Source organism: Haliotis cracherodii, unplaced genomic scaffold (genome assembly GCF_022045235.1).
Source record: "Haliotis cracherodii isolate W230 unplaced genomic scaffold, xgHalCrac1.p SCAF_2, whole genome shotgun sequence".
In the NCBI taxonomy this organism is placed as follows: domain Eukaryota; kingdom Metazoa; phylum Mollusca; class Gastropoda; order Lepetellida; family Haliotidae; genus Haliotis; species Haliotis cracherodii.
The window spans coordinates 29616111-29641255 of record NW_027266275.1 but is presented as its reverse complement, the minus strand read 5'-3'; the positions used below and the strand labels follow the sequence as shown (position 1 = coordinate 29641255).

Here is a 25145-nt window from a genome sequence, read left to right as displayed (position 1 = left end):
CAGCACATAGTGGTTGTGGTTGTTGTCAAGGTGCCCCGGAGCACCTAGACCTTTCTTTTCTTTTTCTTTTTTCAATCTCTCTGGACCAAGGCTTATATAGCCAAGGTCACCTGACATTTAGTAAGTAATAAATATAAATGTAAACAGTAATTCATCAGTGACATACTTGCACATCTCATTCAAGATGGCAGACAGTCATGTACACAAAAATGGGGATTAACAATTAGGATTAGCATCTTATAAATAACAGCAATTAAGCTTTTCAAGGCATATAGATGTCATGGCTCCAGGGTAATGAGCCTTTGCAATTTAATGTTCTCCAGACAATGGGTGTTGTAAATCAGCCGCTATGACAGTAGAATGATAAGACACAGGAAACTTGACACTCAGAGGGGGAACCTTGAGTCATCAACTAACAATGGCTTGAGGAATATTGTATAAAATCCGAGAAAATTATTATTAAATCTAACATTTATGATAGTTGATCCTATGTGATCCTTTATCAATGTATTCATCAATGTATTATTTCATGACACTGAACTGTATTTACCCTCAGGTTGCCAGCAGCAACATTAGAGGTATAATTCAAATAAGATTATACACAACATAAATGCCGGTACGTAAAAACAAGATTACAATGTCATAAACACCTGTTTTTAGCTGTCTAGGTGTTGCAAGACACGATACTTGAGGAGTGAATCAATACAGCCTGACTGTTGTTTCCCTTGAATGGATTGCTGGTATGTGTGTAGTACTTTGTACAGCATTGCTGCTGCTGTGGGCTGTCCTACATATACTGGGTCATGGGTATCAGGTTGACTGCATACAGTAGGGGACAAACAGAAAACTCAAGGACGAAACGGATTTACTTCCCAAATCCCTCCCCTACTTTATCATGCCAGTCCTGCTGGGCAACATGAATATTTTATTTGTCATATTTGCAGTGATAGCATGCGTCAGGCCAGTGTATTGCAACATGATTGGTATCCACAACCAGTTTGTGAGGTGTCCGTTTGTGATGTACTTGTACTTCCTTAGTCTGTCTTACAGACCCTGATGCAAATATATTTCAAATACAGCCCATGCAAGTCTATAATGTTTGGCAAGTCTAGATCACTGCAGTATCTGAAAATGAAGAGAGTCACCGGGCTCCTTTTTATTATATTTTTATTAAGATAACTGAACTACTTTTTTCTTCTGTACGATATGTTCATCTCAGAGACTAGATGTTAGTCTAGTACTTCCTCACCACTGTTCTTATGCACACTAGGGTTTGATATATACTTATATATATATATATACTACTAATGTCTAGCTAATTGAAGCTATCATTTGTTTGATGAAAAGTAAATTTACTTTTGAATTATATTTTTTGAGAAACAGAAAACGTGTTCTACTTTCTTTGAGGGAGAAAAGGTTGCAGTATTCACTGTTTAAGTGCCATTCTCCAAAAAGTGCCCCTGGGCAACTTCTTGACCACCCTGTAAGAAATTTATATTAAAACCGTACAAATACTGAAACTCTCTCTCAATCATACCTAACTTGTTCTGTATGGTTTTAATAGGTGCCCCCCTTTTTTAATTTTCTAAGTATCCAGGACGCTTATTAAAATGAAAACAGTTCCTTCAAAAGATTGTAGGAATATATTGTTTGCTGCGGTCAAACTGTGTTGAAGTGTTGGTTGGTTCAGGGGTTGTCATCGCGATAATGGGAACCTCACACTGGTCCCTGTGTTGAGAAGTCGTTTACAAATAACACTGGGGTTAAAGAACTCTGAAGATGGACCAAATTGGCTTTCTAAAGATTAAAAAAAAAGAATTCATAGCAGAATTTCAATAAATTAAACAAATTTTTCATAATATTTATGGTAGTTGTGAACTGACTGCTTCAGAAAGATGTATCATGATCTTGTTATATCTATTGTTTCAAACAAGGGAATTGCAAACCACATTAAGCATAAAGTGTCAAAAGTATTTTATTTCTTGTCGGTACCTAATAAGTTCATTTCCCTATCTTAAACCCCTTCACATCCCCACCCTTATACCCTTTTTTTTCGGAAGTCGCCTTGAAACACAAATACACAGACCAACGTAAAACCCTGCACATTCCAGTACATCAAAGCTCTAAGTACACCCTGTTGTTAAATAGGCCTTGCGTCCCATTATGAAGGGGGTGCACTGAACCAGAGCAATTTGTTGACATACCTGCAGAGGTCAGCCTTTGACCAGTGTTGTGACCTGCTGGTTAGATTTGTGTTGTGGCCCCATTCACAACACCAGTTCGTGATCCTAGTGTCAGTCAGGATATTGTGGTCACCAGACACGGCGGCCAGACACAGCCACCAGTCAAGTTTGTTTTCATTTATACACCACTGCCACCTGGTTAGGAATTGCCAGGAGTTAAAGGGAGGCAACTCTCTTCATTTAACAGCAATACCACCTGATAAGTATGTCATACCACAGTATTGCTCAATCTGTGGATTCTGTGAGTAACCTGTCTAAGTCCCTGAGCCTGGTCATAGTAAGAGTGTATACAATGATTTGGCATTGCCTCAGTGAGTTGGAGCACCTCCATGGTCTAGTGGTAGAGCGTCCGCGCGGAGAGCAGAAGGTTGGGAGTTCGATCCCTGGCTGTGTCATACCAAAATATGTTAAAAGATGTTACATTTTGTTACCCTGTCTGGTGCTCGGCATGAAGGGGCTAAAATAAGGACTGGTTGGCTTGGAATCAGTATACTATGTATGAGTGGGGTATTCATGTAAACTGTGGCATGGTAGCTCAGTGGGCTAACACAATAAAATCTGCATTAGTCTGGACTAGGACAAGCAGCCACACAAACACACACATGCTATATGCTATGCTACATGTCGCTATATAAGTGCAATAGTCATGGAGCCACGTTAAACCCCATTTCACCTCACCTCAGTGTGAGTTGGCAATAGAAGTCAATACTAGCCCGATAGCCAGTGGCTTCGATTACTTTAGAGAATGAAGGGCCGCTTGTAAGACTGGTCTTGTTTGCTGATTCATTCTCACAGGAAAATATACACCGACGCACAATGAAAACATGTAATCATGTTTAAAGCTTAAGACATGATGTGTTATTGTGCTCAGTCCTTCTCAAAACACATCAAATGAGATTCGAACTCCCAACTATGACACTCTTGTGTTTGATTACCTAATGCCTTAATACTCACAACTTAATTTGAATTTTGTGACCATGTTATATATTCAATTCAGTTTCTGTAAGTGGCATGTAGAGGCTGTAGTAGACATGAAGACAGGGTTCAAATTCTTTATTCTTTTGATGCATCTTTTCAGTACAGGTGCAAGTAGGTGCAAGTACCTAAATTATCAGGAAAATGATCAAGAACTGGGTAGTCAATGTATATAAATTAAATCATGTGTGCTTCACACTTCACTGTATTTCGTTGGTACTTGTGTCATTGTGCCCACATCAATATAATTATGTCAGAGACCTATGATAACATTGATCACATAAGATACTGAGACACATACATTTTTTGCATAGTTGATAGAAAGTTCCCTATACAATGTCAGAAGCAGTGCATATTTTGTTGAACATACATTGTTAAGATAACTTTGCATGAATACCAAATTCAAACACACACTTACAAAGCATTTTATTCTGGGTTGTATACAGATTTTACCATGAATTTGGAATATACTCGATTCTGATTGGTCAATCAGAGGCTATTAAATCACAATAAACCCCCTCTGATTGAAACAGCTGGTTTGACGGCCGCATCACCACGGAAGCTAATATTCATAGAATAGTACTATTTTTAGTCATTGTCGGTAGGCATATTAAAATAATTATATCTACAATTACAGGTTACAAAATCCACAGATGTGGTTACTACAATATTCAAAGGATGTGTGGCAAACATTTCGCGCTGAAAACACGATAGAAATCTTCAAAGGGAATGTATATATGTTTTGGAGACTACAGAGAGCTTGGAATTTTGGCGCTTTTCTATGTACGACTGTGACGTCATATCTTTTGCGTCCCAATGAGCGATATGACGTCATAATGTTGACGCGCAATGTAGAGCGAAAGCCTTGCAAAGCTTGCTTTGTTTTCTTTAGGGATGCCCGCCTCATGTTAGCTTACCAAGTTGCTGTGCTTGTATGCCTTCAATGCCTGTCATATGTTCGAGTGAAGTATAACGGTGTAAACAAACTGCTTGAGTATATACAGCACCATATTTTGTTCGGTGATTCCGTAATTCAGATCGATAACCCACTCAAAACACTGAACTCAACCCATGCCGCTTCACTAAGTATATTTGCTAACACCAAAGAGTTCGCGTTTTATTTAGTCATGGTAGAATGGAGATAAACATACTGTGTTTTCAATGTGGAGCTAGGTTACCTGTAGATATAACTGTGCTAAATCTAACATTTGTAAACCTCATGCTGCGCATTCGGTTCCAAATTCAATTTAGCATATGTTTATCTCCTAAATATTTTTCATAAAAATGTAAGCTCCTGCAAAATTGTGACCTAGACATTGAAAGAGCAAGATACACATATTTGATATATTTTATTTTACATTCATTTTAAAAAATCTCAAAACACAGTTGTAACTATATACTCAGGGATGAGAATCTTCCGCGGATCCACAAATTTTAGTGACCACAAATTTGTTAAATTCTGATGAACACCCCCAAATTATGCACCATACTCCATTGAAAAGAAGTTGAAAATATCCATTTTCATCCCTGTATACTATTTCATCCCTGACTGACATTGAGGTACCTTTGCATCATGCTGCTTCCTACAAACATAGGCACCTGCAAATGCAACTTTGATATCTGGTAATGTTAACAGGGTGTTGCAAAACTATCCAGATGCAGTTAAGGCTTATAATTGTTAGCCACTCGCAGTAACTTCATGTCACAAAACTTTCCAGATTTACAGTATTTCTGAAAAATCCATAAAATCATTGATTCAATGGTCCTGACACTGGCTAGAATATTGGAAAGTTTCAGTGACTATTCTCCAAAGTTCAGACTACTGGTAATAGTCAAATTTATACCGGCACCATCTTCTTCATCGTTGTCATCTGAGCTTGATTGAGTCTTGTTGCCACCAGATTTTGTGTCCTGAGACTTGTTGCCAGCAGGCCCCGGGATGGGTATTTCAATGCCCAGTTCCACACTTGTGCAACAGCAAATTTTTTTCAGCCACCCCTCACCCTCAGTGGAGTCACCCATCCTGCACAAAGAACTATTGATATGTCATAACCAACTCAAATGACTATGATCAGTCTTTCTAGAATATTTCATCAATTTGATTTCTCGTTCTAAGATCATGCATTGGGTTCAGGTGGTCAGGCTCGCTGACTTGGTTGATGCATGTCATCATATCCCGATTGCATGGGTCGATGCTCATGATGTCATTCACTGGATTGTTTGGTCCAGACTCGATAATTTACAGACCACCATCATATAGCTGGAATATTGCTGAGTGAAGCATTAAACAACATATAAACAAAGAAAGAAAGAAGATTCTTATTACCTGTGGAGCTCTTGTTCTTTATCTCTCCCAGATATCTGCCAGGGTCTTCTCAGACAAGCAGGCACTTCCAGGTATTAGTTGGCTGTGAGAACGATGCTATTGGGTGTGTTGTGTAAAAGTGGAGTATCTGTCAGTACCTCAAGACAAGACGGTATTAGATTCTGAGGTGTGTTGTGGTATAGTGAGACTTATGTTGGACAGGTACATCTTGTTAATAATTCTCATTGGTTGACACACTGGCTCCAGTTGCTTGTGTTTGGAGTTGATTGGTGAAGGCTGGTGCTGATTGGTTGAATCTGAATCATTTGGGTGGAAAATGATGCTGCCAGGTAGATACGGTGATGTAATCCCATGTAATCTCATTGCAGGTGACAATACAAGTGGGGTGTATGTGTGTAAACATCCTGATGTGCAGCTGAAGCTCGCAGAATTGAGGGAGGAAAAGTTGGCGAGTGTTTGCGTATTCAAGGTAAAATTAAAATATTTTCAAACATCTTCAATCATTGAAAAGTTTCTTGTTAATATGTGAAGAGGTAAAACAAGCCTGTAACCTGAGTGTTTGTCTTTGTCAAAAATATATACAGAATACAGAAAAGCGTTGGGCGTTCCCCAAGGAAAGACTCAGGCATCTCAACAGGAAATCAATAGTATTGTTGCCCTGAATTTGAATAACCTCGATGGATGAGGATGTGGACACATTGAAATGAAAATCAAAATGGAAAATGTAAACTTTTCCTCCACACTTCTGATGGTCATCACAGATGAGGAATCTGATTTGTCCACACGAGGACCAGTGTGACAGCCTGACAATAAACTGGCCACAGGGATACTCTTGACGATTTCTTGGTACCGGTGGAACATGGCCGGCCCTTGTTTTATACATTCCTACAGAACTACTGCATTGTCTGTTGTATAGTGAACACTTGAGTATAATTCTCTCTCCTATTCTGGGGTATAAGTCTTTTTTAAAAAATTGCTCTTTCATATATAGTGTGCAGTCAAAAACTACATCACATCACTTCAGGGAAACGAACCATAGATAAAAAACTAAGTCATTGAAAAATATTATTTGCGTGATGATTTACAATTTCAATTGTATACTCTCAAAAGAAGTTAAAAACACCTGATTTTTGTTAAGTGACTATAGTTCATCTGTCATGGCTGGTGGGTATTGCAACACACAGCCTTCCAGTTTGGGGTGTTCTTTGGGATATTTACTGTTGGCTAGGCATTGTTGTAAGTGTAGAGATTAAGATTACCAGGTGTAATTGTCTTGAAAAATTAGCCAGAAATAGCAATCAGCTGTACACACATTTTTTGTAGCGATCATCCGGTGATTCAGTTAAAAAATAGACTGCTGTATTTGCGGAAATAAAGTGTGAACTGTACAAAGACAATATGGTGTTTAAAAATTTCTGAACATGTACAAGAGTGATGCTGCAATCAATAGTGTTTTATAGTAAGCATGTAGACTACTCAAAAGAAGTTAAGGACCATCCGATTCTTTCATATTACTGTCGGACCTGTTTGAACAGGTCTTCAGCAACCCATGCTTGCAGTAAAAGGCTACAAATAGGATCGGGTGGTCAGGCTCGCTGACTTGGTTGATGTATGTCATCGTTTACCAATGGTGTAGGTCGATGCTCATGATGTAAATCACTGACTTATCTGGTCCAGACTTGATTATTTGCACACCACCGTCGTATAGCTGGAATATTGCTGAGTGTGGCATTACACAATAAACAAAGAGACATACTACTGTCATTAATCTGTCATGACATAACAGACTTACCATAGTAGTATGAAAAATATGGGTGGTCCTCAACTTCTTTTGAGAAGTATAAATCATGGGGTACTTGTCATAACCCTAATGTTAAAAGGTAAAGGCAATCTTATTAAAATCAGACCTTAGTTCTCGCTACCGCTAAACAAAGATCTGAGGATATCCCATTAGGGGTCACGTCAGAACGACTTTTCATTTGACCAATCAGAGCGTCGCTTACCAGATCATGAAAGTGACAGTCGGAATGTGATTTCTAATCATGCAACTTCGAAAACTTTAACACGGGTTATTCCGAACGATAGTTTAACGACTGAATCCATACAATCTAGACTATCTATTAGCCATTCAAGAATGTTCTTTTGTTCTGGTTTCAAATTTTAAATCAAGAATTTGTCAAAATATGTTTTGAAGCATAGTCGCCATTTTGAAATTAGTGCCGTAAAGCATGAGAAAGCTGCCTTCTGATTGGTCATTCCATTGGTTCGTCAAGGTTTGCGCAAGGTCGGTCTCACGTGACCCATAATGGCATGTCCTCAGATCTTTGTTTAGCGGTAGCGAGAACTAAGATCTGATTTCAATGAGATTGGGTAATGGGGATCCCTACATTGAAATGATATAGTGTGTTTCCTTCACTAATCACCAGTTGTCTCCCCTGCAGGTGACTCTAGGTCGATGCAAGGCACAACAGATCGCAACCACACCGGAGCTTCTGGTGGAGCCCACCCCGAACTATGACTGTCACGTGTCGGTCAGCGCAGCTCAGGCCCACTCCACTCACACCGTCCAGTTACAGAGGTCACAGGTAGGTCATGTGTCTGTCAGTACAGCCCCGGCCCTCTCCACTCACACCGTCCAGCTACAGAGGTTACAGGTAGGTCATGTGTCTGTCAGTGCAGCCCAGGCCCACTCCACTCACACCGTCCAGCTAAAGAGGTCACAGGTAGGTCATGTGTCTGTCAGTGCAGCCCCAGCCCTCTCCACTCACACCGTCCAGCTACAGAGGTCACAGGTAGGTCATGTGTCGGTCAGCGCAGCTCAGGCCCACACCACTCACAGCGTCCAGCTACAGAGGTCACAGGTAGGTCATGTGTCTGTCAGCGCAGCTCAGACCCACTCCACTCACACTGTCCAGCTACAGAGGTCACAGGTAGGTCATGTGTTGGTCAGCGCAGCTTAGGCCAACTCCACTCACACTGTCCAGCTACAGAGGTCACAGGTAGGTCATGTGTCGGTCAGCGCAGCTCAGGCCCACTCCACTCACACTGTCCAGCTACAGAGGTCACAGGCAGGTCATGTGTCTGTCAGAGCAGCTCAGACCCACTCCACTCACACTGTCCAGCTACAGAGGTCACAGGTAGGTCATGTGTCGGTCAGCGCAGCTCAGACCCACTCCACTCACACTGTCCAGCTACAGAGGTCACAGGTAGGTCATGTGTCTGTCAGGGCAGCTCAGACCCACTCCACTCACACTGTCCAGCTACAGAGGTCACAGGTAGGTCACATATCTGTCAGGGCAGCTCAGACCCACTCCACTCACACCGTCCAGCTTCAGAGGTCACAGGTAGGTCACATATCTGTCAGGGCAGCTCAGACCCACTCCACTCACACTGTCCAGCTACAGAGATCACAGGTAGGTCACATATCTGTCAGGGCAGCTCAGCTCAGACCCACTCCACTCACACCGTCCAGCTTCAGAGGTCACAGGGGGCACGGATGGCCCAGTCGTCTAAGGCGCCGCGATTTGCTGTGTAGAGTTGCGTCCCTTGGGCACGCAAGAATCCTATGATTGTGGGTTCGAATCCTGGTTCGCCCCGATTATGTTTCTAGGTTTGTCAGCACCATACCCGTGCTCGTGGGTTTCACTGAAGTGGTAAACGGCTGAGACCTGCATCACTTCGGGGTTTCCTCCCACAATAAGCTGACACGCCGCAATATGACTGGAATACTGTTAAAAGCGGCATTAAACCAAACCAACTCACTCACTACAGAGGTCACACATAGGCCTTGGAACATCAACCATTTCCAGCAAAGAATCACTCTTTTATCAGTTGAATGGGAATTAAGATGTCGAAAAATAATTACAGTGAAGCCTCATTGGTCAGGACAATTCTTTTAGGTATGGCCATGTGGATATGGAGGATTGTACTCTTTAATGATTCATTACTTAACTTAAAGAAGGGAGAGGAGCTCATCAGAATCCTCACAAGAGACAAGTCAAAAGACAAGACTCTAAAGCATGCTTTTTAAATGTATATAAAATTATATTGATTCTATATCCAGTCTTGCTGCAAATACTCTTTATGTTTGTAGATGTTGGCCAATGGGTGGAGGGGCTCAGCAAAATTCTCCCTGTGAAAGTTTGTTGATATTGGTGAGAAAAAGTGCATGAGACATCTGTGTTTTCATTTGCAGATTTACCTGTATGAATACACTGATGAAGCTCTGCCATCCGGGAGGCCTCGTCACTGTCTGCCATATGCTTTGCTGCAGTATGAGAGGAAGGAGACATCAGGGGCTGCCTATGGTCAGCCTGGTCGGAGTTCATACGGGACGAAATCCACAGGAAGTGACTACTGGAAGTCTTCCCAGGTTGCATTGGGCCACAAGTGGAAGTCCCGTGGTGACTTGAATGTAGGTCCCAGAAGAAGCAGCTATGAATCGGTTGCAACCTACCCACGACAGGAGTCTGGTTTTGGCCCGTTGTCCTCTCCCCCTGTGCCAGTAGGCAGTGCAGGATACAAGATCCCTTCAGTACGGGAGGACCCCCGTATTGCCAGGAGAAGAAACACTTCCGATGTCGGTGATGCTACAAGTGATCCACGACTTGCTGATCCTCGACTTCCGCCAAGTGACCCTAGGTTAACACCAGCAGACCCGCGAATATTACCTGTGGATCCACGTTTGATAACAGGTGATCCCCGCCTAGCTCCCTCTGATCCAAGGATGGCTTTAAACGATCCTCGTCACAGAACCATTGAAATACCCTCAGGTCAACATGTAGGTGGTGATGCCATGTTTAATCAGTTCCCAATGGAACAGAAGACAATCAGCCCTCAAATGAAATCAATGATAAAAACAGTAGAACAGCTGTGGGGGACAACTGGTCAGGATGAAATGGCCATCACAAGTGAGGATCAAGCTCAAAATAGTGTTGTCAAGCAAGTCCAAGAACAAATGGACCAGAAGAAAGCCGAAGCCAAAGAAAAAAAGAAAAAGATCAGTTTTGCCGACTATTCAACACGCTTCAAACAATCTGACAAGCAGAATGTAGCAAAATCTACAACATCCATTTCCTCACTGCCTACAATCACACCAGTTCCTGTTCCTTCAGTTCCAGTAACAGCAGTCGAAGTTGTACGTGACTTGACCTTAGCTTCTGCTGTCCCTGTGACCAGTACCATAGAAGGTCAAACAGTGGTGACCTCATCCACTCAAGCTGGAATCTATCCTCCAAGTCGCTTCTCCAAGGCTGGCTTATCAATTCCAGCTGCAGGAACTTCTGCCTCTACCCCTAGCCAGCTCACAGTACCCGAGTCAGCCCCTGTCCCAGCCCCTGTCCCAGCCCCTGTCCCAGCCCCTGTCTCATCTCCAGTTTCCACCCCTGTACCAGCTCCAGTACCAGCCCCAGTACCAGCCCCAGTACCCCCTCCAGCTACTCCAGTTTTCTCAGCTTCTGAATCTGTCCCAGCTCCAACTCCATTTTCAGATTCTGCCTCATCATTACTGCCTTCCTTTGTTTCTGATCCTACTATGTCACCAACCCTAGTTTCATCCTCCACTGTACCTCCTACATGTCGCCCCCTCCATCGCCAGGAAAGTGATGATGTCTCTGGTACCGTCTCTTCCTCAAACCAGATCCACATGCCTCCGTCAGCTCTGTCACACTTTCAAAATGCACCTAGTTATGATGAACCATATTTTCCTGAATCCCCCAGTTCTGAAGTTGGATCAGCTACCAAAGACACATCTCTTCTTTATTCACCAAAAGGGAGTGCAGACTATAAGGACCCATATGCAGCTGTCAAGAAGATTATTCAACTTGATTTTTCAAAACTTACGCAAAGTCCTGTTGTTTCACCAGCTCAGAGGAGTCCTGGTCCTGCCTCTACTTTGAGTAGTCCCTTTGCCAGAGACCTGCATGTGAGTCCAGTTATTCAGGATTCACAGAATATGAAATCCGATGCTCATCCATTATCAATGAACATACAGAGCAGTCCAAGTGTGCCAGATAGTCCCTCTTTTCCTGCTTCTGTTGTTAAAGACAGCCCTGTGCACCAAGGAATCCAGTCTAGTCCAAAGTCTAGTGTTTGTTTATCATCAGTTCTGCCTGGGTTGTCTGTTTCAACCATAAGTCCGGTAACACCTCAGACACAAACTCTGACTCAGTCGGAGCTGCAGAGTGAGCAACAGCAGTCAGCACCAAAGGATTTGAGTCAAGATGATGTGAAGGATCTTGTGACTAAACTTCAGTCTTTTGGAGATGTCAAGGACTTAATATCTAAACTCGTTCTGAAGGGACCAACAGTACAACCTCAGACCGAACTTCAACAAGCCCCCCCTGAGAGATACAGAGAAATAAGTTCTTCACCATTTCAAGGGTATCACACTGGTGACCCCGGACAGCAAGGATTCAGGGATGATGTGCAATCAGGTAGAGATCATCTGGAGTTCAGAGATACTGATTCGGATGCCAGACAACACAGTTCAAGATGGGAGTCATGGCAGAGCAGCCCCAGGGACCGAGACTCGCGTTATTCAAATTACAGAGATTCAGATTACGATGATTATAAATGGAAAGACTCGAGATTTAGTGGCAGTGATTCTTCGCGGCATTACGGGGGATCTCAGTCGGATGACTACTGGAAGGGTCACGTTGAGGATGTGGACTACAGGAGGAGGGACGACAGGAGACGAGACCAGAGATACAGGTATGATGATGACCGCAGATCACATGAATCCAGATACGATAGGAGATCATATGATCACAGGCCGAGACGTGATAGCCCAAGACATGAAGATGCCAGTAGGTATGGCGATGTTGACTATAGGAGTTCACGATACCACTCCCCGCGCAGATCTCCGAGATCAGAGTACGGAAGAAGAGACTTGTCAGATCGTCACCATGACGATTCATCACCGAGAAGAAGTCACCATGGTGATTCATCACCGAGAAGAAGTCACCATGATGATTCATCACCGAGAAGAAAATTTTCTACGGCAAATGTTGATCAGTTGAGAGAGGCAGATGAATATGTTAGTTCTGATAAAGATGCGAGTGACAAGAGGAGGTACGAGGCCCGAGATGATAACAGTGTGTGTGAGGACTTGTGTGAAGGGGTGTGGATGGCCCCACGGATAGATGGTGGAGGGGAAGTTAGTAGTGATGTGGAGATGACTCCTGTGAAACCATCCCCACCAGACAAGATTGAGACAGTATCAAGCCTCAGCACAGAGGAACAGAAAGACAGTGATGATAAGCCCATCAAGCGCTCACTCTTTACAGAGAAGGAACGGCCAAGTTCTGCAGAGCAAGAGCAAATAAAAGTTTGTATTTTTAGTATTTGATAATTTCATTGTTCAGACAACTTTAGGTTGCGTATTTATCATATTGTCACTGTAAACAAGGATACTTTAAACATGATACTTTTATAGCCACTGATGGTGTTTTGATCGACCCTTGAGATTCCAGCCTAGTTTGGCAAGGGTGGAAACTGGACTTTCATGGACAGTAAACTCCCTTGCCTCAGGAAGACGTGTAATAACTGCCCTGTCAGCTTTGAAAAGTAACAATGAGGGGCACTGGTTAAAACTAAACACAAGTCAAGCTTGTCAGAAATAGATTGGTAATGAACAATATAGTTCTAAGTAAAACCTTTTTGGTAATTGTTACTAGGCAGTTATATACCCCTTCTGCACTGCTTTTTTCTGTAAAAATGTATTTAATATAAACTAGAAAATATGCAATGTCATGTACATTTTCAGTCTTAATATGCACCCCTCATAAAGATTACGTACAGACTGGTATAGGAGTTGGTTAGTGGTCATTTGTGAATTATTTCAACAAAATATTGTGTTTCCAGAAACCGAAGCTCCATGACATAACTGAGGTGGACAACATTGCTGCTATTATTCCATTGTCACTCAAGCCTCCAGCTCCCAAACTGAAGCCTGAGGAGGATGCACCTGTAACCCAGGCCCGGTCATGGACTGAGGTCATTGAGAAGGAGGATCTCAAGAACAAGAAAGTAGTGCAGGGGGGTAAACCTGACGGGGGCAAGAAGGTTAAGAAGAAGAAAGTGGATAAAGATTTAGCAGGTTATAAGAAGAGGAGAAAGCGGAAAAAGAAGCTTCCTGTCAGGAAGATGGTTGATGTAGAGAGTGATCAGAAACCATGGTCTCCGTGCCCATCTGACAACTTTAGCATTGAATATGACAATGATGATATTGATTATGGGGACTTCAGTTTTGATCAGCCTCATACCTTTGTAGAGACTCTGCCAAATTCTGATGATGATAGCTACAGTTATGGAACAGAGAGTGTGTCGATGACTTCGCTGGCATCAAGACCTGCCTCGCCTGCTGTTGAGTCGGCTCAAGTTGGAGTGCATCGATCCCTTGATGTCAGCAGCATTCAAAGATTACAGCCCAAAGTGGAGCTAACAGACTATATTCAGGTAAGTGGAGGTTATCACAAAATGTCATTCTTAAATTCTGTTGTTGAAAAACCTATTCTCATTGCTCACAAACGGTACATTGAAAGTTTTCTTGGAATGTGTGCGTTAGTATGTATTATGCCAGAAGGTCCAGCTTCCAGCCTGGTTCTGGGTCAGGATATCATCATGAAGAACTCCACATGTTCGGCAAGTTGGTTGGTTGTTTAACGCCGCACTCAGCAATATTCAAGCTATATGATGGCGATCTGTAATTCCAGTGATTGATATCATGACCATCCGATCCTCTTCCGACAAGCATAGTGGCCTTTTACGGCAAGCATGGGTTGCTGAAGACCTATTCTTCAGGGGTTTGGCAAGTGTGGAAACTGGACTTTTGCAGTCAGCTAACTCCCTTGCCTCAGGAAGATGTGTTTATACTGACAGATATATAAGGCAACTGTATCTTGGAAAAAAATAGTTCCTCAAAACGAGAGTTGAAATGAGTGTTTTTATACTCAAATTGCTCTACATTAACATCTTTTGTGGTTTGGTTTCAAGCAGATCTAAAAAATATCTTTGGATGAGAAATGTCTGTCACACACTGTACACATGGCCTTTGCCTTCAGGACGGCAAGTGAATGCTTTAACAACAAGGTTACCCCACCACCTCTATTATGTTTTGGCTTTACAGTGCGTATTTGATAAATTATTTCATTGTGTTTTCAGGTATACAACTCCTATACTGGAGAGTGTCAAAAGTGTAAAGACATTGTCAGCTCTATCCAACCCTATATGCATCATGTTGATCTGGGGCAGGACAGCGTCATGAAGGACAGCAAATCAGACAAAGAAGAGCATGGTAGCCTTAAGATGAAAGTGGAAATAAAATCGGAACCAGATTTGTTGCTGACAGATGTGAAACCATCTTTAAAAACGGAGGACGTGGTGAAAAGTTCACACTATCGCAGGACGAATACTGTGCCAGGACTTGATCTCATAGTCCAAGAAGAACCATGTCATCATGAGAAAAAGCTTCAAACAAAAGCTGTAAAGCTTGAAGTGAAGAAGGAGGAAGAAGAGGTCGTGACTAATGAGAAGCCAGCCCAGAAAGTAGATGAGAAGAAAAGAGGATATAACTCCATTGAAGGTGACAAACCTCTGCACCTGAAGCTTCAGAAGACTTCCACCAAGATGGAGGCAAGCTCTCTGACTGATAAAGGACAGGAGAAGGAAACAAAAGAGGCCAAGTCAAAGTCTACTGAGGAAGATCTTGACATCAATGGAACTCACAACACATTCAGTCCAATTAAAGATATCATGAAACGTAAACTGTCAATTACTTTATGTGTGGGAGGAAAGAAGAAAAAGTCCGAAGCTAAAACCACCAGTGTTTATTCTGAGTTGAAAGTCGCTGAAACTAAGACCACTGTGTCAGCAATATTATTGCCTGTATCTCAACATTCAGTTGTGTCACCAGTTTTGACTTCATCTCCACAGGTGTCCACAGCGACATTGTCAGGACCAATGACAAGAATTATACCTACAGTTCAGTACAAAATGGGTGTGAAGAAATCTCCCTCCTCTGTTCCTGCCAGCAGAAGCAGTTCCACCAGTTTTGAAGGTAAAGACTCAGCACAATCTGACATGATCCCCAAAAGCAGCAACGTGTCTGATGTACAGAACAGTGTTGTCAAGAAGCCCAGCGGTCAGTCTATCCCTGTTCTAGGTAAAACTAGAGGATGCACCACACCACCAGTGTCTGCGTGGGTACCTGCTGAATCTGCTCCACCGAAGACAGAAACTTTAACTACAAGTCTTGGCCAAAGTACTGTACAGTCAATGTGGATTCCTACCTTCTCTGCTGCTCTGTCAGGTCAACCTCTGGTTCTGCCTGCTCCCTCCCAGGTGAGGCCTTCAGTTCCCCCTGTTCAACCACCACCACCACCACCTCCACCAACATCCCGAGTTTCGGCTCCAGGATTTCTCCCACCAGTCAATACAAGACTCCCTCCAGTCAACACAAGACTCCCACAAGTAAATACAGGACTTCCTCAAGGCACCATGCCACCTGGACACCCTGTCCCAGGACAGCAGCAACACCTAAGGTTTCCACCTCATCCTGTACAAGCACCTGTCATGTGCCCTCCACACAATGCCAACCTTTCACATCCTCCTGTTCCTTTGAGGTTTCATCAGCAACCACCTACTTTACTTCAGCCGATTCCACATCATGGGCTGCAACAAGGAGGACCACCCCAGCCTCACATGGTTCCTCAGCAGCGGCCACCTGGTATGCCACCTCAGGCGATACAAACAACTGCCGGTCACCCTCCACCTAGACCCCAACAGCCTGGTGTAAGACCTCAACCACCTATGACACAGCCACAACAAGTACATGGAATGCAGCATGTCAACACAGCCTATCCCCCTCCTCCACTTGGTGGGAATACACAACAACCAATGTCAAGGCCGCCAAACTATGGGTACCCACAAATGTGTGGACCTGGAGGTATGATAGCACTTCCTCCGCCTCAAGTTGCTTCTAGTATTCCTGTCCTGGGGCAACAGCAGCAGAGAATGCCATTGCCTCCACCAGGACCACTACCTGGCCCACATGGACAACAACCCTATGGGCCCGGCGGTGTTCCTATTCAGAGACCACTCTTTAACCTTAACCAACCTCCTCCACCTCTTCCTGTACGCCCAATGTCAATGTTGGTACAGGTTCCTACATCTGGCAAGCCCCCATCGGCCGAGCCACGGAAGTCTAGTGACCCAGCAGACTGGTTTGCTGATATGTTTGCCCCCAAGCCAAGAGAATCATCTGTGCCAAGAGAGTTAACACCAGAATCTCATCAGTCTTCCCCCGAGAAGCAAAGCACCAAGGAACACACACCAGAATCTCAGTCTAAGTATTGTAAGTCTTCAGACAGCTCTAAGTCATGGACTCTTGATAAAGGAGGTAGTAATGGTTCAACCTCAAACCCTTCAAGCTCTACATCATCACCTATTAGACAGGGTCCTTTTTTAGGCGAATCTAGCCGGGATGCACATGCTGGGGAGGCTGTGCATGCTGGCAATGACATAAAAACTTCACATTCCCCAATCAGGAAAGTTGTTATTCGGTCGGTCATCACAAGACTTGAATCAGAGAAAACTGGATACAGCTCACCTGAACCAAACTCTAGCAGGAACTCTCTCAGTCCATCACCAGGACCCAAACCAAAGGATAAATTATTGGGACAGCCATTGGATTTTTTATCCAAGGAAAGAGAAAAGATTCTCAATGCACTTCATAGCCTATCTTATGTTACTAGTGACAGTGAAGAGAATCAAGAAACACGAAGAAAGGAATTGAATTCTCAAGAGGCAAGATCCTCTCTGGATGTACAGTCCTCAAGTGATGTCAAACCCTCTGTTGATATCAAATCGTCACTGGATGTAGTGTCTTCACAAGATGTGAGATCCTCAAAAGAGGTGAGATCTTCAAGTGATGTGAGATCTTCAAACGAGGTGAAATCTTCAAGTGATGTGAGACCTTCAAATGATGGGAAATCCTCAAGTGATGTGAGATCTTCAAACGATGTGAGATCTTCAAACGATGTGAGATCTTCAAGTGATGTGAGACCTTCAAATGATGGGAAATCCTCAAGTGATGTGAGATCTTCAAACGATGTCAGATCTTCAAGTGATGTGAGACCTTCAAATGATGGGAGATCCTCACGAGAAGTAGGATCCCCAAGTGATGGGAGATCCTCAAATGACCCAAGATCTTCAAATGATGCAAAATCCTCACGGGATGTTAGATCGTCAAATAATATGAGATATTCAAGTGATAGGAGATATTCAAGTGATAGGAGATCCTCAAATGATGTGAGAACTTCAAGTGATGTAAGATCTTCAAGTGATGGGAGATCTTCAAGTGATATGAGATCTTCACGAGAATTCAGATCCTCAAGTGATGGGAGATACTCAAGTGATCGGAGATCTTCAAATGATGTCAGAACTTCAAGTGATCGAAGATATTCAAGTGATTTCAGATCCTCACGGGATGGAAGATCTTCAAGTGATATCAGATCCTCAAGCGATCGAAGATATTCAAGTGAAGTAAGATCCTCAAGTGATGGAAGATCTTCAAGTGATGTCAGATCCTCAAGTGATGGAAGATCTTCAAGTGATGTCAGATCCTCAAGTGATCGAAGATATTCGATTGAAGTAAGATCCTCAAGTGATGGAAGATCTTCAAGTGATTTCAGATCCTCAAGTGATGGAAGATCTTCAAGTGATGTCAGATCCTCAAGTGATGGAAGATCTTCAAGTGATGTCAGATCCTCAAGTGATGGAAGATATTCAAGTGATGTCAGATCCTCAAGTGATGGAAGATCTTCAAGTGATGTCAGATCCTCAAGTTATGGAAGATCTTCAAGTGATGTCAGATCCTCAAGTGATGGAAGATATTCAAGTGATGTGAGGTCCTTTGGTGATGTAAGACTCTCACATGATTTGAGATCTTCGGATGATGCAAGATCTTCGAGTGAACTCCTTGACAGTAGAAAGGTGTGCTCTACAAGCAGAAACGGTACCAAGATGGAACCAGTCATCATTCATGTCGATAAACAAGATGTAAGAAAAGTTGAATTGCAGGAAAAAGCAGATTCAAAAGAAAACCGAAATGAGAGCAGTTTGAATATTCAGGAAAGGTATGATGAAAAAGAGGACATGAAATCAAAGGCGTTATCTTCTGGAAGACAAAGACAGGTTATCAATACAGGTGCCACAGATTGGTCAACTTTGCTCCTGAGTAAGAGTACCAGGTATTCTGAACACAGATGTAGTCCTGATCTGGTTAAGAAACCTAGGGAGACAGTTGACTACAATGATGAACTGTCATTTGAATTATATCGATGTGATCAGGAGAAGCTTGAGACAACTGACACTCCAGATGACTCTTCCAGCATCTCTGGAGACAGTATTGAAGACCTGGAGGAACTCAGTGGCAAGCTGGTGTCGGAGAACAGCCGAGATGATGGGTCTGTTAGGATCATTCCACTTACCATTGAAACATACTTGAAGTTCAAACTTGGTGTTTTGGATCCAATTAAGGTAAAGGACAAAATTCCATGGCCTCTGAGCACTGTTTTAGCTGAACAAACGAAGCATAAAAGACGAAGAATGGTTCAGAAAGCGAAGGTTGTTGCAGCCCATTATGAGAAGAAGCTGGAGAAGAAAGCTTGTGGCAATTTTCGCTTGTGTCCTGATGACTCCATGACAGAGGTGTCTCTCGAGAGGAAGCTGGAAGACTTCACCAAGGAACAGATTCTCATGGAGCTGCAGGTGGTCCAGGAATGCATCAAGAAATGTTCAGAGGCTTTGCAAACTTCTACCAAACAAGTCTCCGCTGCTGGTCAATCGTCAGGATTGCAAAATTGTGTAAATCCGCCCTTAAAAAATCCTCAGAATTATCTCCACAGTGGTATCATGTCACTTGAATTGAATTTACAGATTGCCCAAACTAATGTCAACCTTTTGACAACTGCTATGGAATCTAGGTCAAACGGTTTGTCTGTAATGCAGTACCGTCAGAAGATGTCGGATGATGTTCAGAGACTGGTGAAAACAAACAATCTGAGCCACATTCAGCCAACCCCAGGGCAGTGGTACAACACCCAGCATGCAGGGAGACAGGACAGGAGGAATGACACACAGAATCTGGTTGGAAACACAGTGTCATGTGGAAGTCCCGCTGAGGACTGTCTAGATTTCTCTAGTGACATATCTATGGAGGCAGATAGTGCACCCTCTGGACGAGGTCATAGTGGCAACCAGGTTCTCAGTAGGCAAAAAGATGCCCTACAGCAGGTGGCCAGTGACTTAATGGAAGGATTCCAAAAATTGAGCTTTATTGGCCGAGCACATCAGAAGGTTCCAGATGACATTCTGCTTCAGAGTGAGAAGAGGAAGTACCACTCAGAAGAAGGATGCTTCTTGATTCTGTTGTCTGCTATTTCCAAGAAGCCCTATGCTCGCCTACTGTCCATGAAACTGGACATTGAGAAGCTTGTGAAGGAAAAGTTAGAGGCGGCCATCAAGAATCAGACAAACTTGGTGCAGAGTCTGAAAAATGACATTCATAAACTTCATGATGACCGGAAGAAACTATTGACAACTTTTACCGGCTCTTTGGGCAAGAAGCGGTTAAGGAAACTGAACCTTGTGAAAACTAAGTACCAAGTGTGTGTGGGTTATCTGAACAAGGAGTTGGGCTCCGAGGGGCTCACCCGCCTGAAGTACTTCGCTACCCTGCACCAGGCAATCAACACTCACGTGACAATAGTGCGCAAAGAGCTGGTGAGTTTTGCATAGCATGGGGAATTTACAAGTAATCACCTTGGACTGGCGTTTAACATATAGAGCCACAATATCCTTGTTTTGAGAAATATAGCACAGATTAATTTACAAAGCAATCATAGCCCTGATTGCTCTAACTTCCAAAGGTACATTTACTCTTTTTCTGTTGGGTGGGTGAAGCGATTTTTTATGACTACATGTATTTTCCTTTCGGATTTCTAGTCCTGTCCTGTAAGTTTCAAATACAGTTCAATAGAGGTTATCACGTGAGTGTGTTTGGGGATGGTAAATATCCAGCATTAGGAATAAACATTGTATTTAGCGAGCCTTGGCAAGAATTTGTGGAGGTTTCAAGCCGCAGAGGTCTACAAGCACAGATATGGCTACTGATCCCGCTTGGCTAGGCCTCGTGCCCTGGCAAAATTGTTTCGAAATTTATATCTCCAAAGTTACCAAAACTTATAAAATGCCTTAGCTACGTCACAGTTAGACACTGATTTTCAGTATATTAGACTGTTCTTTTGATAATGATGGCAATTATCCCTGTAGTTTATCCAGATTCCCAACGGTTAATTCTGACTCGATCGCCGAATCACGAGGGTGACGTCATGTTTGTTTATAAACAGTGAAAGTAGTCCTACTTGACCTTTGATATTTGCATCTCTATCCGCATATGACCCCAACAGATATCGTTTTTATCCGTTGGCTTTATCCTGCTGAGAAACCTACCCATTATATGATAAATTAATGTATGTGGTCAGTATCTGGAATACTGTTGCATTAATCACTTACTTACTCCACTGCTCCAGTGGTAAGTTGTTCCCCTCAGTTGCCAGGATCTGCTCGGAAGGCTTGCCTGCTGGTGGTACATTAAAGTTACAAATGTGTTCACCTCTTTCATTTTGTACTTTCATTCAACAGACCATGATCAATGATTATGTGACTGAAAAACTGTTAACAGCATCATTAAAGCCAAACTCACTGTAAAATAAATCTTGTCTTTTTCAGGCCTCACCAACTCTCTAGAGACAGCTGGCTTCCTCACAAGAATCAAGTGCATTATTGATTCTACAACATTTAGTATTAAACATGTCCCATCTAATCCATGAATTTGTGACGTTCAGAGACATCTGTTTTGCAACTTGGAGATGTTTGTCACTGACACTTACCGTACTACTTAATATCTACCATAATGAATTTCATATTGTGAAATATTGTGAAGATGATGAAAGTGCAGCTCCATGTTTGTCTGCCATCAGTGGATCAGTGGGATCTGGTCCATGTTTATCTGATGCCGAGTTCAAGGCCACAAAATGTATGTTACGCATAATGCTCTCTGTGTTTGTAGACCTAGTACCTGTACAATGTTTTATATGCCTTGTTATGGAACATGCTTTATTAGCTTTATTCATGTCTTGAATGTTCAGTGAGGTGAAATACGTGCAGGATAGGTCCTTTGGGCCCTGTGGTGTTCTAATGGACTAAATGGGAATTGGGTGGTGACATCTTCGGAAAAATAGTGTGATATCGTCTTTCAGCTGATACTGTGCTGTTGTCTCTCCGCTGATGGTGGGATTTATCTCTCAGCTTATGACGGGATATTGTCTTTCCGCTGATGGTGTGATATTGTCTCTCCGCTGATGGTGCCATATCATTTCTCCGCTGATGGTGGGATATTGTCTTTCCGCTGATGGTGGGATATTGTCTCTCAGCTGATGGTGGGATTTATCTCTCAGCTTATGGCGGGATATTGTCTCTCAGCTGATGGTGTGATTTATCTCTCAGCTTATGGCGGGATATTGTCTCTCAGCTGATGGTGTGATTTATCTCTCAGCTTATGGCGGGATATCGTCTCTCCGCTGATGGTGTGATTTATCTCTCAGCTTATGGCGGGATATTGTCTCTCAGCTGATGGTGGGATTTATCTCTCAGCTTATGGCGGGATATTGTCTCTCAGCTGATGGTGTGATTTATCTCTCAGCTTATGGCGGGATATCGTCTCTCAGCTGATGGTGTGATTTATCTCTCAGCTTATGGCGGGATATTGTCTCTCCGCTGATGGTGGGATTTATCTCTCAGCTTAAGGCGGGATATTGTCTCTCAGCTGATGGGTTGATTTATCTCTCAGCTTATGGCGGGATATTGTCTCTCCGCTGATGGTGGGATATTGTCTCTCAGCTGATGTGGGATTTATCTCTCAGCTTATGGTGGGATATTGTCTCTCAGCTTATGGTGGGATTTATCTCTCAGCTTGGTGGGATATTGTCTCTCAGCTGATGGTATGATTTATCTCTCAGCTTATGGCAGGATATTGTCTCTCAGCTGATGGTGTGATTTATCTCTCAGCTGATGGTGGGATATTGTCTCTCCGCTGATGGTGTGATTTATCTCTCAGCTTATGGCGGGATATTGTCTCTCAGCTGATGGTTGGATATTGTCTCTCCGCTGATGGTGTGATATTGTCTCTCTGCTGATGGTGGGATTTATCTCTCAGCTTAAGGCGGGATATTGTCTCTCAGCTGAATGGTTGATTTATCTCTCAGCTTATGGCGGGATATTGTCTCTCAGCTGATGGTGGGATATTGTCTCTCAGCTGATGGTGGGATTTATCTCTCACCTTGGTGGGATATTGTCTCTCAGCTGATGGTGTGATTTATCTCTCAGCTTATGGTGGGATATTGTCTCTCCGCTGATGGTGTGATTTATCTCTCAGCTTATGGCGGGATATTGTCTCTCAGCTGATGGTGGGATATTGTCTCTCCACTGATGGTGTGATATTGTCTCTCAGCTTATGGTGGGATATTGTCTCTCAGCTGATGGTGGGATATTGTCTCTCAGCTGATGGTGGGATATTGTCTCTCAGCTGATGGTGGGATATTGTCCCTCTGCTGATGGCGAGATATTGTCTCTCAGCTGATGGTGGGATATTGTCTCTCAGCTGATGGTGGGATATATCTCTCAACTGATAGTGCGATATAATTTCTCAGCTAACATCGTATCCTCAACATCCCCGATGGACCCAGCTGGTTGCTCCCTGTGCAGTGGTCAGCTGCTCTCACTGTTGGTGATGCCTGCTAATAGTCTCACTCGACAGTCCTCAAATACCCAGGTAGTTTAGTGTATTATGTCAACACCACTTGCTGACACACCCTAATATGACTGAAATACTGTTGAAAGCGGCGTTATTCCAACTCACTGACTATTGTGTTGTGTAGATACCCAGGTAGTTTAGTGTAATATGTCAACACCATGTGTAGATACTTGAATGCATATATATATATGTGTGTGTGTCTGTCTGTCTGTCTTAGTTTGTAGGCACACTGACACACCTCTGACTTTGTTGGAGATAGTGAAAAATACTAGGTAATGAAAACTAGATTAGATTCCTCATGACATGTTGAATAACAGGGTAAATACTGCAAACAAGTGCAGGGAAAGGACTGCCTTTTGTGATCATAAATTTCCATGAAAATGATCCAAAAAGTCATTTGCAACTTTGATTCTGGTTTTTGTTGTTGAAAAAATATATCCAATGAGTAAGCTAAGTGTTGTGACATGTTTGCTATCAGTATTCCTGATCATTAAAACTCCCATATGTATCGGGAGTGGGGTTGCACCTGTGCACCACCCTTTTGGACCAGCGTGAAGCTTCAAGGTCACGGGTAGATTCACTAAGTTATCAGGCTAGATACAGTAGAGCTATGTGCTTGACACCCGAGCCATGGGGACTATACAGTATTAAACTGACAATACTTGACACAGTACAAGGCCTTAACAGTAATTAAAGAAGTTGTTATCCATAAATTGTGTCTACTTTGTCATCCATCAACTTCTAAGTAATGCTTATTAAACAATTCAGATTAACTGTAGTTATGTAAAAAAATATGGGTGGTCCTCAACATTTTTTTAGTAGAATACATTGCGAGGCTGCATTTCTGGGTAAGAATAGGTCTTCAGCAACCCATGCTTGCTGTAAAAGGCGACTATGTTTGTCGTAAGAGGGGACTAACAGCATAGGGTGGTCAGGCTCGCTGACTTGTTAATGCACGTCATAGTATCCCAATTGCGTGGATCGATGCTCATGATATCAATCACTGGATTGTCTGGTCCAGACTCGATAATTTACAGATCACCGTCATATAGCTGGAATATTGCTGAGTGGTGTTAAACAACAAACAAACAAAGCATATATACATATGGGAAAAAGTGAAGCCCCACTTCTTTATTTTCGTATGTGATGAACTTACATGCAACTTTTGGTATCAATTGCATGACAGAGGTCTTATTTTAATAAATCTCTAAGATATCGCATACCTGATGAAAACTTGGTACTGGAAGAGTGTGTTGACAGTTATGATAGATGGACACTAGCAGTGGTGCGCATCCTACGGTGTGAAGAAGCTGGAAGCGGATGAGTGAGTGAGTGAGTGAGTATGGTTTTTACGCCGCTTTTAGCAATATTCCAGTAATATCACGGCGGTGAACACCAGAAATGGGCTTCACACATTGTACCCATGTCGGGAATCGAACCCGGGTCTTCGGCGTGATGAGCGAACGCTTTAACCACTAGGCTACCCGATCGCCCCTGGAAGCAGATGACTGGGGTCTTGATGTGCTTTGTCCTGCCTGGTGTGACAGAGGATGTGTGTATCTGGCTGGACTACAGGAAGGCTGACTGGGGTCTTGATGTGCTTTGTCCTGCCTGGTGTGACAGAGGATGTGTGTATCTGGCTGGACTACAGAAAGGCTGACTGGGGTCTTGAAGTGCTTTGTCCTGCCTGGTGTGATAGAGGATGTGTGTATCTGGCTGGACTACA

At 43.0% G+C, this 25145-nt stretch overlaps 1 protein-coding gene across 1 annotated transcript in view; it reads left to right on the top strand.

Annotated features, from left to right (window-relative positions):
* LOC139467953 (uncharacterized) overlaps positions 1-22630 on the top strand; it is a 50635-nt gene extending 28005 nt beyond the window's left edge. The window contains exons 6-11 of the mRNA XM_071249560.1: positions 5913-6013; positions 7986-8129; positions 9740-12871; positions 13408-14001; positions 14707-20328; positions 21337-22630. Of these exons, the coding sequence (XP_071105661.1) occupies positions 5913-6013; positions 7986-8129; positions 9740-12871; positions 13408-14001; positions 14707-20328; positions 21337-21354 (9611 nt within the window). The 3' untranslated portion in view covers positions 21355-22630. The remainder of the gene's footprint in view (positions 1-5912; positions 6014-7985; positions 8130-9739; positions 12872-13407; positions 14002-14706; positions 20329-21336) is intronic.
* The last annotated feature ends 2515 nt before the right edge of the window (positions 22631-25145 follow it).